At 39.4% G+C, this 14,328-nt stretch overlaps 5 protein-coding genes across 5 annotated transcripts; 1 reads left to right on the forward strand and 4 right to left on the reverse strand.

Annotated features, from left to right (window-relative positions):
* The first annotated feature begins 38 nt into the window (after positions 1-38).
* LOC133713449 (BTB/POZ domain-containing protein POB1-like) lies at positions 39-3,331 on the forward strand. The gene is made up of 6 exons (XM_062139487.1): positions 39-606; positions 1,198-1,320; positions 1,497-1,618; positions 1,720-1,783; positions 1,912-2,191; positions 2,323-3,331. The coding sequence occupies exons 1-6, from the start codon at positions 345-347 to the stop codon at positions 3,134-3,136; spliced, it is 1,665 nt and encodes a 554-aa protein (XP_061995471.1). The 5' UTR covers positions 39-344; the 3' UTR covers positions 3,137-3,331.
* Positions 3,332-3,929: 598 nt separating this feature from the next.
* LOC133713451 (protein CURVATURE THYLAKOID 1A, chloroplastic) lies at positions 3,930-6,210 on the reverse strand. Its single transcript, XM_062139490.1, has 5 exons — positions 5,950-6,210; positions 4,862-4,959; positions 4,587-4,694; positions 4,329-4,400; positions 3,930-4,184 (listed from the first exon to the last, which is right to left on the reverse strand). The coding sequence occupies exons 1-5, from the start codon at positions 6,092-6,094 to the stop codon at positions 4,119-4,121; spliced, it is 489 nt and encodes a 162-aa protein (XP_061995474.1). The 5' UTR covers positions 6,095-6,210; the 3' UTR covers positions 3,930-4,118.
* A 1,755-nt stretch (positions 6,211-7,965) lies between these two features.
* Positions 7,966-9,368, reverse strand: LOC133716746 (1-aminocyclopropane-1-carboxylate oxidase homolog 1-like). The gene is made up of 2 exons (XM_062143412.1): positions 8,813-9,368; positions 7,966-8,548 (listed from the first exon to the last, which is right to left on the reverse strand). The coding sequence occupies exons 1-2, from the start codon at positions 9,307-9,309 to the stop codon at positions 7,966-7,968; spliced, it is 1,080 nt and encodes a 359-aa protein (XP_061999396.1). The 5' UTR covers positions 9,310-9,368.
* An 881-nt stretch (positions 9,369-10,249) lies between these two features.
* Positions 10,250-11,652, reverse strand: LOC133716747 (1-aminocyclopropane-1-carboxylate oxidase homolog 1-like). Its single transcript, XM_062143413.1, has 2 exons — positions 11,097-11,652; positions 10,250-10,832 (listed from the first exon to the last, which is right to left on the reverse strand). Exons 1-2 carry the CDS (start codon positions 11,591-11,593, stop codon positions 10,250-10,252), a joined length of 1,080 nt encoding a protein of 359 aa, XP_061999397.1. The 5' UTR covers positions 11,594-11,652.
* An 881-nt stretch (positions 11,653-12,533) lies between these two features.
* Positions 12,534-13,936, reverse strand: LOC133716748 (1-aminocyclopropane-1-carboxylate oxidase homolog 1-like). Its single transcript, XM_062143414.1, has 2 exons — positions 13,381-13,936; positions 12,534-13,116 (listed from the first exon to the last, which is right to left on the reverse strand). Exons 1-2 carry the CDS (start codon positions 13,875-13,877, stop codon positions 12,534-12,536), a joined length of 1,080 nt encoding a protein of 359 aa, XP_061999398.1. The 5' UTR covers positions 13,878-13,936.
* Positions 13,937-14,328: the final 392 nt, after the last annotated feature.

Here is a 14,328-nt window from a genome sequence, read left to right on the forward strand (position 1 = left end):
ACAAACCTAAAAATAGAGAAAATAATAATCAAAGAGTAGCAGTAACAAACAAAACCCAAGCCAAAAGCTCACACATACACAAAAGGGGGTTGGAGAGAGAAGAAGAAGAAGAAGAAAGAGAGAGGGTCGATCGGTCTTCTCTTCTCTACAGAAGAAGAGCCGCTTCAGTTAAATTTGATGACGACGACGACTTTCTAGACCCTCATCTCCTCCTCACCCTCATCATCATCTTTTCTTCGCTTTCTCTCTCTAGCTCTTAAGCCTCTAGCTCTCTCTAGCTCTCCAGCTCTCGTTTTCTCTCTCTCTCTCTCTCTCGGACTCTGCTGCAGCGTCGTTTTGACGTAATGAAGGATTTGAACAATACGGATCTGTTCGACCCGAGGACCACGGTGATGGAGTCGGAGTTCGCCGGCACGGTCACGCCGTCGACCGACGCCGATTTCGCCTTCGCCTTCAACGACAGTAACTTCTCCGACCGGTTGCTCCGGATCGAGATCATGGGCGACACCCCCGAGTCCAGGCCCGATTCCGAGGCCTGCACCAGTATCGCCGATTGGGCCCGCCACCGCAAGCGCCGGCGGGAGGATTTCAAGAAGGACGCCGGCGGTTTGTCTTTCTCTCTCTCTTTTTTCATTTCAATTTCGTCGCATTTTTGGGGTTTTAGGGTTTCGTTTTAGCTCCCAAAGCTCAGGAATTGAAGATTTCTTTAACAATTGGTTTGGTGTTGATTATTAATTTACAAGAAATGAAATTTGAAGGCGTAATTATTGGTATTAACTGATAGGAAGCTTCAATCAATTTTAAATTCGATCAATTGGATGCTTTGATTACTCCTCTAGGGAATTTGATATGAAATTTGTGCTACTCCTTTTGCGGTTCGCCTTGAGAAATTGGGAGTGTTTGACTTTATGGAGCCACATATGACTGCACTAGACTTAGCTTGCTTGGTTTGACCTTGAACTATTGAAACCGTGAAGTATGGGGTTTTGATTTGTAATTTGGGATTCATTTGTTCAACTTTGTGTTGCCGAGTAGTATGGGATTTTCTCAGTTGGTTTGTTTGGAATTGTTGTTTGTGCCAATAGGGTACTGTTCCATCACATGCATGTTTCTTTTTCGCCGTTGTCTGCATTTTTTTTTTTGTGTGTGTGATCTTTGGTTATGGCGGTTGGTTAATGTTTACGATCTTGTTTTCAGTTGTGGAGCTCTCTGAATGTCCGGAGGAGCAGATCTTGAATGACAATCAACCTGATATGGATGATGAAGCCTGTGAAAACCAAGATGAAGACGCGGTTGCTATGGTTGAAGAATCACCTTCAGGTACTAAAATGCATCTCATATGAAGTTGGTGATTCAACGACATATGCTATATATATATAATCTGTAAAGGTGTCTATTGCTCTCTTGCATCTGTATGAAATAACCTTTTATCTCTTGCTGTCAGTAAAATCAACAGTCTATGAAATTGTCTCAAATTTGAACCGGTGTTCTTGTAGGAGATGAGGGTGCAAACAGCGTTGACTCGGACTGGGGAATGGATTGTTCTACAGTTGTGAGAATCAAAACATTACACATCAGTTCTCCAATTCTAGCAGCAAAGAGTCCGTTTTTCTATAAGGTAAATAGCTACTAGCTGTTTGTTCCTGTTACGGTGCCTGTTATTAACTTATCATCACTGGATTTATTTCTTATGTCTCCTTCGATCGTATTATTATGCAGCTCTTTTCAAATGGGATGAGGGAATCTGAACAGCGACACGTGACCTTGAGAATCAATGCCTCAGGTAAGAACAAATATCTGTGGCTTATTGTTGTTTCATATATTTAGTACTTATTAGTGCTTTGCCTGCATCTAAATATTAATTTGTGATTAAAATGTCTGACATTGTACTACTTATTTTCATATGTGCAGAAGAAGCTGCCCTGATGGAGCTCCTTAATTTCATGTACAGTAGTACCTTAAACACGACCACAGCTCCTGGGTTGCTGGATGTGCTGATGGCTGCTGACAAGTTTGAGGTTGCTTCGTGCATGAGACATTGCAGCCGGCTGTTGCGGAATATTCCCATGACACCGGAGTCTGCTTTGCTTTATCTAGAGCTTCCTTCCAGTGTCCTAATGGCTGAAGCAGTCCAGGCATTGACTGATGCAGCAAAGCAGTACCTTGCTGCTCGTTATAAGGACATAAGCAAGTAAGTTTATATATCGTTCATCTTGATGTTCTCTATGGGTATTCTTAAATACTATTGTTATTTCCAGTGGAAGCAAACAAGATCATAGTTTTTGCGATTTTGGATGCTTAATGTATGATGCTTCTAACCAGGTTTATAGATGAGGTGATGGCCTTGCCCCTAGCTGGAATCGAGGCAATTGTATCGAGTGATGATCTCCAAGTTGCATCAGAGGATGCTGTATATGACTTTGTCTTGAAATGGTCGAGGACTCACTACCCAAAACTGGAGGAAAGGCGAGAAATCTTGGGTTCTCGACTTGCACGCTACATTCGCTTCCCTTACATGACTTGTCGAAAGCTAAAGAAAGTCTTGACATGTAATGATTTTGATCATGAAGCTGCATCCAAGCTTGTGCTTGAGGCTCTCTTCTTCAAGGCTGAGGCCCCACATCGGCAGCGAATCCTTGCAGCAGAGGAGTCTGCTACCCTGAATCGACGCTTTGTGGAACGGGCATACAAGTATCGCCCGGTTAAGGTGGTGGAATTTGACCTTCCCAGGCAGCAGTGTGTGGTGTACCTGGACCTGAAGCGCGAGGAGTGTGCAAATTTATTCCCATCTGGACGGGTGTATTCTCAGGCATTCCACTTGGGTGGACAAGGGTTCTTCCTCTCTGCGCATTGCAACATGGACCAGCAGAGTTCTTTCCATTGTTTTGGGCTGTTTTTGGGGATGCAGGAGAAGGGGTCAGTGAGTTTTGCGGTGGACTACGAGTTTGCGGCAAGATCAAAGCCAACGGAGGAATTTATTAGCAAATACAAAGGCAACTACACTTTTACTGGGGGAAAGGCGGTTGGCTACAGAAACTTATTTGCCATACCGTGGACTAACTTCATGGCCGATGATAGTCTTTACTTCATCAATGGTGTACTCCATCTTAGAGCGGAGCTTACTATCAGGCACTGACTTCTCCACCATGCTTGTTGAGTCCAATTAGTTTGATTTTCTATTCCAATGAGTACGGCTGACCATTTTCCTTTTGCTTGCTTGTTGTCTTTACTTGTACCCGCCTTTTCCTTCTAACTTGGAGAAGGCACTGTAATAACTGAACAGAATGACTCCGTGCGAGCCTTAAATATGATTAGAAGTATTTGCTTCTCAGTCCAGTGATTATCTATTGTTACCATAATATGTATTTAAACCATTCAAACAAGGTTGAAACTCAAAAGTATAACTGCTGCTCCCGCTAGTGATATCTATTACTACATCGAAAGTTAGCAAAAGCAGACTAGACAACAGCTGTTTCCGTTGGTAGTCTATGCCAATAATCTTTCACATTAAATCCACAATTTGACATAGGTTTAGTTCTTCGCGACCACCCTCATTTATCTAAAATTTCTTTCTTCTTTTTCTTCGGGAACAAGAATGAGAGTATATAAACAACGGAATTGGGAAGAGCATAAGTACGCATCACTCGTTCAGAGTCTGTTAGAGATGAAAAAAACAGAGAAGCCCACGAACATAGGAAAGGGAGGAAAGAACCGCTGGCGGGGATAGAAATGAGGCAGGGATGGGAACTAAGAGCTGGTCTAAAAAGACAGCCAGGCGTATGCACCGAGCACAAATGTAACATCCGGCAATAGGCACAAGATGCATATCCGGCAATAGGCTCGAGAAGTTCTTGATAACCCGCTAGGGACATGACCCTTACTGGAGAGAATATCTAATTAAAAGAGTAGTACCACTTCCAACATACACATTGACATAAAAATTGTCAAATCTTATTTCAAAGATGAAGTATGGGGAATACAGGACTAACAAACAAAAATCAAAAGACCACCTATTTTACATTACATGATACAAATGCCTCTTACGGTGGAGATATAGAACCACAATGAAATGATGGCTAAGATAAATACGCTTGACCTTTGCCAGCCAATCATAGGATCTATTCAGTTCCAGCGATCTTCTTCTTCAATGCATCAATGTCTGTAGCTAGTTCTTTTCTGCTCGACTGATAACAGAAATAGAATTTGCACTTGTTAGAATTATATGGTCTACAAGCCAATTTACGTTATAGTTGCTAAAAATCATGAGCAATGCCTCATCTTATAGAAAATAACGACATGCAACTTTAATTTGAGAGTTTCAAACTTGCCTTGAAGAGCAGGTAACGGTAGACGAACCATCCAGTATATCCTAGCCCTACCAACTCCAGGATCTTTGGAAGCTGAGGAAGCAGAGAATCAATCAATTCAGAGTGGGTTTGATTGACTTAGAGTAACAAAAACAAACGTTGGGAAAATCGATAATGCAGAATCAAATCAATGAGTGTAAACTGTAAGGGCATTCATCATTTCTGATGAAATAAAATTGAAGAATCTAAAGCTATGTGCTTTTTTAAGAAATAAGTTACCAGTGGCACTGAATTGACGGCACCAACAACTATTGAAGACAGCCACAAAGCAACGATTGCCCCACCTCCATACACAAGTACTGTTGACTTGTTTTCAACTGCATCCCACTGATGAGGAGAATATAAAGTTTATCATTCTTAAGCCAACTATAGGTTTGGCTCCCTTTAGAAAAGCTGTAAAAAAGCTATATGCAGCAAAATCTAAGAACATATAACAAGATTCATTGCAAATGTAAACAAGCTGCTTGCTATAAAGTAGTAAATTTATTTCTTACCTTCTCCTTCAAGTCTGATATTAACTCTCCAGTGTCAACGGAAGTGGATGTCTCTTCAGAAGATGATGCTCTGACCTGAAGGTAATGCCTCCGGGACTCTGCAAAGCATAAATATACTCGCTTAAGCCTATAATTTCAATTCTTTTCATGCGGTTCATATAAAAGAGAAATAAATAGAAAAATAAGACGACTTTTCAACAGTCAATACTCATGAGCTAAACTTAGGAACCATAGAAAGAACCAATAAACCAAGGAATTGGAACAGACAACAAGCACAGTTCATTTGCCGACTCTTGCTTCTCACAGTACAGGAAACTTAACATATCTCGACAACATCAAAGAAACATGGCATACATCAATTCAACTTGGACTAAAATATGAACGTTCTCGTTACCGCCTTTTAATGTGAAAGGGAAATTAAAAAATAAAAATACTGGTCTTTACTTCATCCACTTGCAATGCACTATATCAGCTACAAGACTACAACTACCTAGTGCTAAGACACATATATAACTGTTAAGAACCAAAATACAGATCTCGCCATCCTTAGAGTCTGTCGAAACTTATTTCTACTGAAGCTAAAGATGAAATCTTGCAGGCGCATTTTAAAGTATTCAGCCTTAATCAACTCAAATGCAGGAACAAACATGCATCCATCTTTCTAACTACCACATACCTTTATTTTCTGTCTATTAAAGAGCATCCACAAGATTTCACTTAATCATTGCATCTCAAATAATACATATGACATCCCCACCATATAATAGTAGACATTCATGTTCATCTCAGTAAAACTATTTCAGCTTCTAAAACCATCAAGAACACTAGCAGAGCCAACTTCTTGAATTTGATTACACCAAGTTATCTAGAACAACCTGATAACCTCATTGAAACCCACCTACTTAATTCTCAAACAAATCCAAACCCCAAAACCATTTTCCACTCTCCCACATTTTCCTCAGCACCCAAAAACAGCAACAAAAAACACACACACAACTTCACCAGCACAAAATCCAAGAACAACCCACAAAGCCCAACAAGACAAAAACCCCAGAAACCAAACACACAGCCTTAAAAAACCAGCGTACCTGAGGAAGCTCTAATGGCAAAGCAAGACGGGGAGGAGGAGACACGAGGTGGGAGGTAACGCAAGGCGGAGCAGCGGGCGGTTGTGGAGGGAACACGTGGCACAAACACGGCGGTGGCCGCCATGGAGGAGGCTGTCGCTGCCATGAGATTGAGTAGACTTTACTGAGAGAGAGATTCGTATCCTGGAGCTGCTTTGTTTTCTTGGAGTCTCTCTCTGACTTTGTTGATTGTGGGATTCTTTTTTTTTCTCTCGAAGTGTTGGGTGTGGATTTGTTCCATTATCCTATTCCTTGGTGGCGAGTATCTCATTGGAGAGCTCGACACGTGGAAGAACGAGGCTTTTTGATTGGGTGACTCTCTATCGGAAATCCACGTATGAGGTTCTCTCTTCTTTCGGCCTAGACGAAATGATCTTTTGCATCTCTCTCTCTCTCTCTGTTTGGAATCTTAACTATCATGGTTTGGGAAAAGTTCTACGATACATTCATGTATGTATCTAATATATCGACTGAATTTATAACAGAGGTAAATTGATAATTTCATGTATAACTAAATTACGTTGACTTGATGTTTTAATCTCAAATTAGTCTACTTCTGTATCGATTTAGTCTATCTCTGTATCAATCTAGCTAATTTATCTTTGTATCGAACTAATCTACTTAATGTATCGGTACATTAATGTATTATAAACCAACCTCATTCTTTAGTGTTTCGGAGCATTGATGCTATTCTAACTTTGGTTAATGGTTACTAATTAATTTTTAATAATATAGATGATTTAATTTTGACCGCACATAGAGTATGAAGCACTATTGTTGTGTGAATTGTAGATCTTTTTGATATGTAAGAAACTAAGAATAATAACCATTGGCGAGATCAAAATGAGGTCAAATTTACATGTGCTTATTCCTAAAACACTAGCCTCGATAGATTTATCATGCATGCATAATCCTGACATAATTTCCCACATTCTTTAACACGTATTTTAATAACTAAGGTCACGTCCAGTCATCTACTCGTTCCCCTTTCTAAGGGCTGCATGCTAATATTACTCAAGAACTCTAGATTGTGAAATGTTTTGGTGGCCAATGAAGGCCTCGCATTGCTCCTAAGATAGTTGAGGACTTGAGGTTATTCGGCATCCAACTTTCTTATGGTTGGTTGAGACAGATTTAAATGGTGTTTGGAAGAGAGATATGGGTCTGAGTGGTTATGGTGTAGCTTTTCGTGATTGTATAGGTTATGTTCTGGTGCTTATTTTCCTAATCGACTGGTTGTGGCATGCAAGAGGTAGTGACGGTCATTAATGCTATTGAACTAGCTATAGTCAGCTTTTGGAAACATGATTGGTTGCAACTGAAATCCCCAATCATTTGTGCATTTCTTCGTTCTCCTCGCATGGTAACTCCGCATTAATTGGGAAAACTGTATATATCGCCTTTCTTAGTTGCAATTTCGATTTTCTATCAATCTGTTGGGAATGTAATTTGGCTAATTTTCATACAACTTCAACATGCTTGCCTGCTTGGTTTGGTAGAACTTAACTATTCCTTTCATCCTTATTAATTACTATAGAGTCCTAAACAAAGTTTTCCACATCTATTTTTTGGGTGTCAAAACAACTGAATTTATGCAAGTTCCCCAGCCACCAATTCTAATGGTTCGTATCGTGTTGATCATCCCTAGTTTGGTTTAAGGATTAGGGTTTTAAACTCTTTTGTGTTTCAAAATATTAGAACAATCCAGTGTGAATCTACTAAATACACGTACTATAAATTGGGTCCAATAACACAAGGGAGAGCAAATAAACCACAAATTCAAAACAAGCCTTTACAGAATTCAGAATCTAATTAAAAATTGATACTGAAATTGATAAAAAGAACTATTTGCTTTAATAACATTTTAGAAATTTGAAATTCCCAATTAATTAATGAACAGTTAATGTTCCCTTACATGTATAAACTACTAGCTGGCTAGACCATTTATTCGCTAAAGTAATCATATTTTGCCAAACTTCACAGCTTCAAATATTCTAGTCCGTTATAGGCGCCATTGAAGAGTCCTTGCCTGTAATAGCCTGCAACATAGTCTTTGACACTCGTTCCTCGGTAAATTGGAGGATTGTCATCAGATGTCAACTCCTTGATTGGTTCATACACTTTGTCCAAACTTTCCCGTGAAATATCTCTGAAAAAGCATCCCACAGATATTCTTGGACCTTTCTTTTTGGCCAACACTCGGTGTTTGACACTTATGAACCTGTCATTAGAGAGTAGCTGCAAGAAATCTCCGACATTGATAATTAGAGCTCCAGCCACAGGAGCAATGTCAATCCATTTGTCGTCATTTAGAATCTGGAGTCCACCAATTTGGTCTTGAAGGAGGATGGTGAGAAAACAACCATCCGAGTGGGCGACTTTGCCAATGGTCAGTTCAGGCTCAGGACATGGTGGATAGAAGTGAGTGGCTAGAAGACACCCCTTGATAACACCCAACTCTACAAGGTGGTTAGATTTCAGCCCTAGTGCCTCGGATAGCAGTTCAAACAAAGTAATAGCTAACTTGTAAGCTTGGTTATAGTACCGTAAACTTATATCCCTGCAAATCAGATGAAGAAAAGCATACCCCTTCTAGGATAAGAATTATTGCCATTCATTTTGAACAAAGTTTCAAGTATTGCATAACTCAAAGACTTTGAGTCACAACAATTAATGTTCGTCTTTGCAAGTAAATTTTATTAGCAAATGTATTAGTCAATCAAATTAATCAGGTCTCTGAGATTCTGAGTGATTTAGTGAATTTGGTCCGAAGGGTAATGCATAAAACTTGAAGATTGCATGTAAAGGATGTAAATGCTTGTACCTTAAAACCAGTGGCAGTTCTTGAGGATCAAGATTCCCCATTTCACAAAACATGGTGTCCTTCCAACAAGCATATCTTGACTCATATAAATTGAAGCTGCTGAAGTACTTCACATTCCTCAGGAGTTCTCTAGTATAGTACTCAGCCTTCTCCTCCTTTGGTAGGTAGTGAAATCCACGCACCCCCTCTATCATTTCGTCCATTAACTCATTCAGTATCCCGTGGTTCACCACCTGGAAGAACCCTACAGTCCCTGCAGCCCGCCGGACTTGTTCAACCACCTCATCACGCTTCACAATAATGTCACTGAGGTCAATGACAGGGATATTTCCAGCACTTGGTTCCTGGCTGGCGCGATCCTTCGGTGGTATGATGCAAATCTGTGGGACTTTTGTGATTCCGGCATCCACGAGTCCTTTTATACCAGCTTTGGATTCGTCAAAGGCCTTCAGCTGCTGGAGAATAAGGTCGTCGTTGCTAGAATTATCGGATGCCATTTTTTTTTGTACTCAAATGCACTTAGTGTTTGGAGATATTTTGATAGAATGCACTTGTGTTGGCAGTGGCTCTATAAATAAATGGCTTAATTGCTGTTACTCGTTTTTTTCGTCCTAAACTTGCATTCAATATAAGCGTTTCTGTGATTGAGCTTTTATTTGGAAACTTACATCATATCAGTATAACGGCAATATGATTTAACCGCATCGTTTACATGTAACCGCATGTCATGGTTAAGAACTGAAAGCTAATTAATGATTTAATTGCATGTCATGGTATAAGGAAAAATTATTAGTTGCGGACTACTAAGACAATGTACTAGATGAAATTTCTTCGAAAGATAGTTTTTAATGTCCATAGAATTCTCTAAATACCATTATCACAAACGATGGTGGCATTGGGAATGTAATTTGGCTAATTTTCATACAACTTCAACATGCTTGCCTGCTTGGTTTGGTAGAACTTAACTATTCCTTTCATCCTTATTAATTACTATAGAGTCCTAAACAAAGTTTTCCACATCTATTTTTTGGGTGTCAAAACAACTGAATTTATGCAAGTTCCCCATGCCACCAATTCTAATGGTTCGTATCGTGTTGATCATCCCTAGTTTGGTTTAAGGATTAGGGTTTTAAACTCTTTTGTGTTTCAAAATATTAGAACAATCCAGTGTGAATCTACTAAATACACGTACTATAAATTGGGTCCAATAACACAAGGGAGAGCAAATAAACCACAAATTCAAAACAAGCCTTTACAGAATTCAGATTCTAATTAAAAATTGATACTGAAATTGATAAAAAGAACTATTTGCTTTAATAACATTTTAGAAATTTGAAATTCCCAATTAATTAATGAACAGTTAATGTTCCCTTACATGTATAAACTACTAGCTGGCTAGACCATTTATTCGCTAAAGTAATCATATTTTGCCAAACTTCACAGCTTCAAATATTCTAGTCCGTTATAGGCGCCATTGAAGAGTCCTTGCCTGTAATAGCCTGCAACATAGTCTTTGACACTCGTTCCTCGGTAAATTGGAGGATTGTCATCAGATGTCAACTCCTTGATTGGTTCATACACTTTGTCCAAACTTTCCCGTGAAATATCTCTGAAAAAGCATCCCACAGATATTCTTGGACCTTTCTTTTTGGCCAACACTCGGTGTTTGACACTTATGAACCTGTCATTAGAGAGTAGCTGCAAGAAATCTCCGACATTGATAATTAGAGCTCCAGCCACAGGAGCAATGTCAATCCATTTGTCGTCATTTAGAATCTGGAGTCCACCAATTTGGTCTTGAAGGAGGATGGTGAGAAAACAACCATCCGAGTGGGCCACTTTGCCAATGGTCAGTTCAGGCTCAGGACATGGTGGATAGAAGTGAGTGGCTAGAAGACACCCCTTGATAACACCCAACTCTACAAGGTGGTTAGATTTCAGCCCTAGTGCCTCGGATAGCAGTTCAAACAAAGTAATAGCTAACTTGTAAGCTTGGTTATAGTACCGTAAACTTATATCCCTGCAAATCAGATGAAGAAAAGCATACCCCTTCTAGGATAAGAATTATTGCCATTCATTTTGAACAAAGTTTCAAGTATTGCATAACTCAAAGACTTTGAGTCACAACAATTAATGTTCGTCTTTGCAAGTAAATTTTATTAGCAAATGTATTAGTCAATCAAATTAATCAGGTCTCTGAGATTCTGAGTGATTTAGTGAATTTGGTCCGAAGGGTAATGCATAAAACTTGAAGATTGCATGTAAAGGATGTAAATGCTTGTACCTTAAAACCAGTGGCAGTTCTTGAGGATCAAGATTCCCCATTTCACAAAACATGGTGTCCTTCCAACAAGCATATCTTGACTCATATAAATTGAAGCTGCTGAAGTACTTCACATTCCTCAGGAGTTCTCTAGTATAGTACTCAGCCTTCTCCTCCTTTGGTAGGTAGTGAAATCCACGCACCCCCTCTATCATTTCGTCCATTAACTCATTCAGTATCCCGTGGTTCACCACCTGGAAGAACCCTACAGTCCCTGCAGCCCGCCGGACTTGTTCAACCACCTCATCACGCTTCACAATAATGTCACTGAGGTCAATGACAGGGATATTTCCAGCACTTGGTTCCTGGCTGGCGCGATCCTTCGGTGGTATGATGCAAATCTGTGGGACTTTTGTGATTCCGGCATCCACGAGTCCTTTTATACCAGCTTTGGATTCGTCAAAGGCCTTCAGCTGCTGGAGAATAAGGTCGTCGTTGCTAGAATTATCGGATGCCATTTTTTTTTGTACTCAAATGCACTTAGTGTTTGGAGATATTTTGATAGAATGCACTTGTGTTGGCAGTGGCTCTATAAATAAATGGCTTAATTGCTGTTACTCGTTTTTTTCGTCCTAAACTTGCATTCAATATAAGCGTTTCTGTGATTGAGCTTTTATTTGGAAACTTACATCATATCAGTATAACGGCAATATGATTTAACCGCATCGTTTACATGTAACCGCATGTCATGGTTAAGAACTGAAAGCTAATTAATGATTTAATTGCATGTCATGGTATAAGGAAAAATTATTAGTTGCGGACTACCAAGACAATGTACTAGATGAAATTTCTTCGAAAGATAGTTTTTAATGTCCATAGAATTCTCTAAATACCATTATCACAAACGATGGTGGCATTGGGAATGTAATTTGGCTAATTTTCATACAACTTCAACATGCTTGCCTGCTTGGTTTGGTAGAACTTAACTATTCCTTTCATCCTTATTAATTACTATAGAGTCCTAAACAAAGTTTTCCACATCTATTTTTTGGGTGTCAAAACAACTGAATTTATGCAAGTTCCCCATGCCACCAATTCTAATGGTTCGTATCGTGTTGATCATCCCTAGTTTGGTTTAAGGATTAGGGTTTTAAACTCTTTTGTGTTTCAAAATATTAGAACAATCCAGTGTGAATCTACTAAATACACGTACTATAAATTGGGTCCAATAACACAAGGGAGAGCAAATAAACCACAAATTCAAAACAAGCCTTTACAGAATTCAGATTCTAATTAAAAATTGATACTGAAATTGATAAAAAGAACTATTTGCTTTAATAACATTTTAGAAATTTGAAATTCCCAATTAATTAATGAACAGTTAATGTTCCCTTACATGTATAAACTACTAGCTGGCTAGACCATTTATTCGCTAAAGTAATCATATTTTGCCAAACTTCACAGCTTCAAATATTCTAGTCCGTTATAGGCGCCATTGAAGAGTCCTTGCCTGTAATAGCCTGCAACATAGTCTTTGACACTCGTTCCTCGGTAAATTGGAGGATTGTCATCAGATGTCAACTCCTTGATTGGTTCATACACTTTGTCCAAACTTTCCCGTGAAATATCTCTGAAAAAGCATCCCACAGATATTCTTGGACCTTTCTTTTTGGCCAACACTCGGTGTTTGACACTTATGAACCTGTCATTAGAGAGTAGCTGCAAGAAATCTCCGACATTGATAATTAGAGCTCCAGCCACAGGAGCAATGTCAATCCATTTGTCGTCATTTAGAATCTGGAGTCCACCAATTTGGTCTTGAAGGAGGATGGTGAGAAAACAACCATCCGAGTGGGCGACTTTGCCAATGGTCAGTTCAGGCTCAGGACATGGTGGATAGAAGTGAGTGGCTAGAAGACACCCCTTGATAACACCCAACTCTACAAGGTGGTTAGATTTCAGCCCTAGTGCCTCGGATAGCAGTTCAAACAAAGTAATAGCTAACTTGTAAGCTTGGTTATAGTACCGTAAACTTATATCCCTGCAAATCAGATGAAGAAAAGCATACCCCTTCTAGGATAAGAATTATTGCCATTCATTTTGAACAAAGTTTCAAGTATTGCATAACTCAAAGACTTTGAGTCACAACAATTAATGTTCGTCTTTGCAAGTAAATTTTATTAGCAAATGTATTAGTCAATCAAATTAATCAGGTCTCTGAGATTCTGAGTGATTTAGTGAATTTGGTCCGAAGGGTAATGCATAAAACTTGAAGATTGCATGTAAAGGATGTAAATGCTTGTACCTTAAAACCAGTGGCAGTTCTTGAGGATCAAGATTCCCCATTTCACAAAACATGGTGTCCTTCCAACAAGCATATCTTGACTCATATAAATTGAAGCTGCTGAAGTACTTCACATTCCTCAGGAGTTCTCTAGTATAGTACTCAGCCTTCTCCTCCTTTGGTAGGTAGTGAAATCCACGCACCCCCTCTATCATTTCGTCCATTAACTCATTCAGTATCCCGTGGTTCACCACCTGGAAGAACCCTACAGTCCCTGCAGCCCGCCGGACTTGTTCAACCACCTCATCACGCTTCACAATAATGTCACTGAGGTCAATGACAGGGATATTTCCAGCACTTGGTTCCTGGCTGGCGCGATCCTTCGGTGGTATGATGCAAATCTGTGGGACTTTTGTGATTCCGGCATCCACGAGTCCTTTTATACCAGCTTTGGATTCGTCAAAGGCCTTCAGCTGCTGGAGAATAAGGTCGTCGTTGCTAGAATTATCGGATGCCATTTTTTTTTGTACTCAAATGCACTTAGTGTTTGGAGATATTTTGATAGAATGCACTTGTGTTGGCAGTGGCTCTATAAATAAATGGCTTAATTGCTGTTACTCGTTTTTTTCGTCCTAAACTTGCATTCAATATAAGCGTTTCTGTGATTGAGCTTTTATTTGGAAACTTACATCATATCAGTATAACGGCAATATGATTTAACCGCATCGTTTACATGTAACCGCATGTCATGGTTAAGAACTGAAAGCTAATTAATGATTTAATTGCATGTCATGGTATAAGGAAAAATTATTAGTTGCGGACTACCAAGACAATGTACTAGATGAAATTTCTTCGAAAGATAGTTTTTAATGTCCATAGAATTCTCTAAATACCATTATCACAAACGATGGTGGCATTGGGAATGTAATTTGGCTAATTTTCATACAACTTCAACATGCTTGCCTGCTT

The sequence above is a fragment of the Rosa rugosa genome, chromosome 6 (genome assembly GCF_958449725.1).
Source record: "Rosa rugosa chromosome 6, drRosRugo1.1, whole genome shotgun sequence".
In the NCBI taxonomy this organism is placed as follows: Eukaryota; Viridiplantae; Streptophyta; class Magnoliopsida; order Rosales; family Rosaceae; genus Rosa; species Rosa rugosa.

Bases quoted from the DNA above. Each gene is read 5' to 3' on its own strand.
- LOC133716746 (XM_062143412.1), bottom strand. From the start codon at position 9,309: ATGGCATCCGATAATTCTAGCAACGACGACCTTATTCTCCAGCAGCTG. The intron at 8,549-8,812 runs GTACAAGCATTT...TCTGATTTGCAG, and splicing joins GAACTGCCACTGGTTTTAAG to GGATATAAGTTTACGGTACT.
- LOC133713451 (XM_062139490.1), bottom strand. From the start codon at position 6,094: ATGGCAGCGACAGCCTCCTCCATGGCGGCCACCGCCGTGTTTGTGCCA. The intron at 4,695-4,861 runs GTAAGAAATAAA...TCTCCTCATCAG, and splicing joins TATCAGACTTGAAGGAGAAG to TGGGATGCAGTTGAAAACAA. The intron at 4,185-4,328 runs GCAAGTTTGAAA...TTCTGTTATCAG, and splicing joins ACCGTTACCTGCTCTTCAAG to TCGAGCAGAAAAGAACTAGC.
- LOC133716748 (XM_062143414.1), bottom strand. From the start codon at position 13,877: ATGGCATCCGATAATTCTAGCAACGACGACCTTATTCTCCAGCAGCTG. The intron at 13,117-13,380 runs GTACAAGCATTT...TCTGATTTGCAG, and splicing joins GAACTGCCACTGGTTTTAAG to GGATATAAGTTTACGGTACT.
- LOC133713449 (XM_062139487.1), top strand. From the start codon at position 345: ATGAAGGATTTGAACAATACGGATCTGTTCGACCCGAGGACCACGGTG. The intron at 1,619-1,719 runs GTAAATAGCTAC...ATTATTATGCAG, and splicing joins AGAGTCCGTTTTTCTATAAG to CTCTTTTCAAATGGGATGAG. The intron at 1,784-1,911 runs GTAAGAACAAAT...TCATATGTGCAG, and splicing joins CTTGAGAATCAATGCCTCAG to AAGAAGCTGCCCTGATGGAG.
- LOC133716747 (XM_062143413.1), bottom strand. From the start codon at position 11,593: ATGGCATCCGATAATTCTAGCAACGACGACCTTATTCTCCAGCAGCTG. The intron at 10,833-11,096 runs GTACAAGCATTT...TCTGATTTGCAG, and splicing joins GAACTGCCACTGGTTTTAAG to GGATATAAGTTTACGGTACT.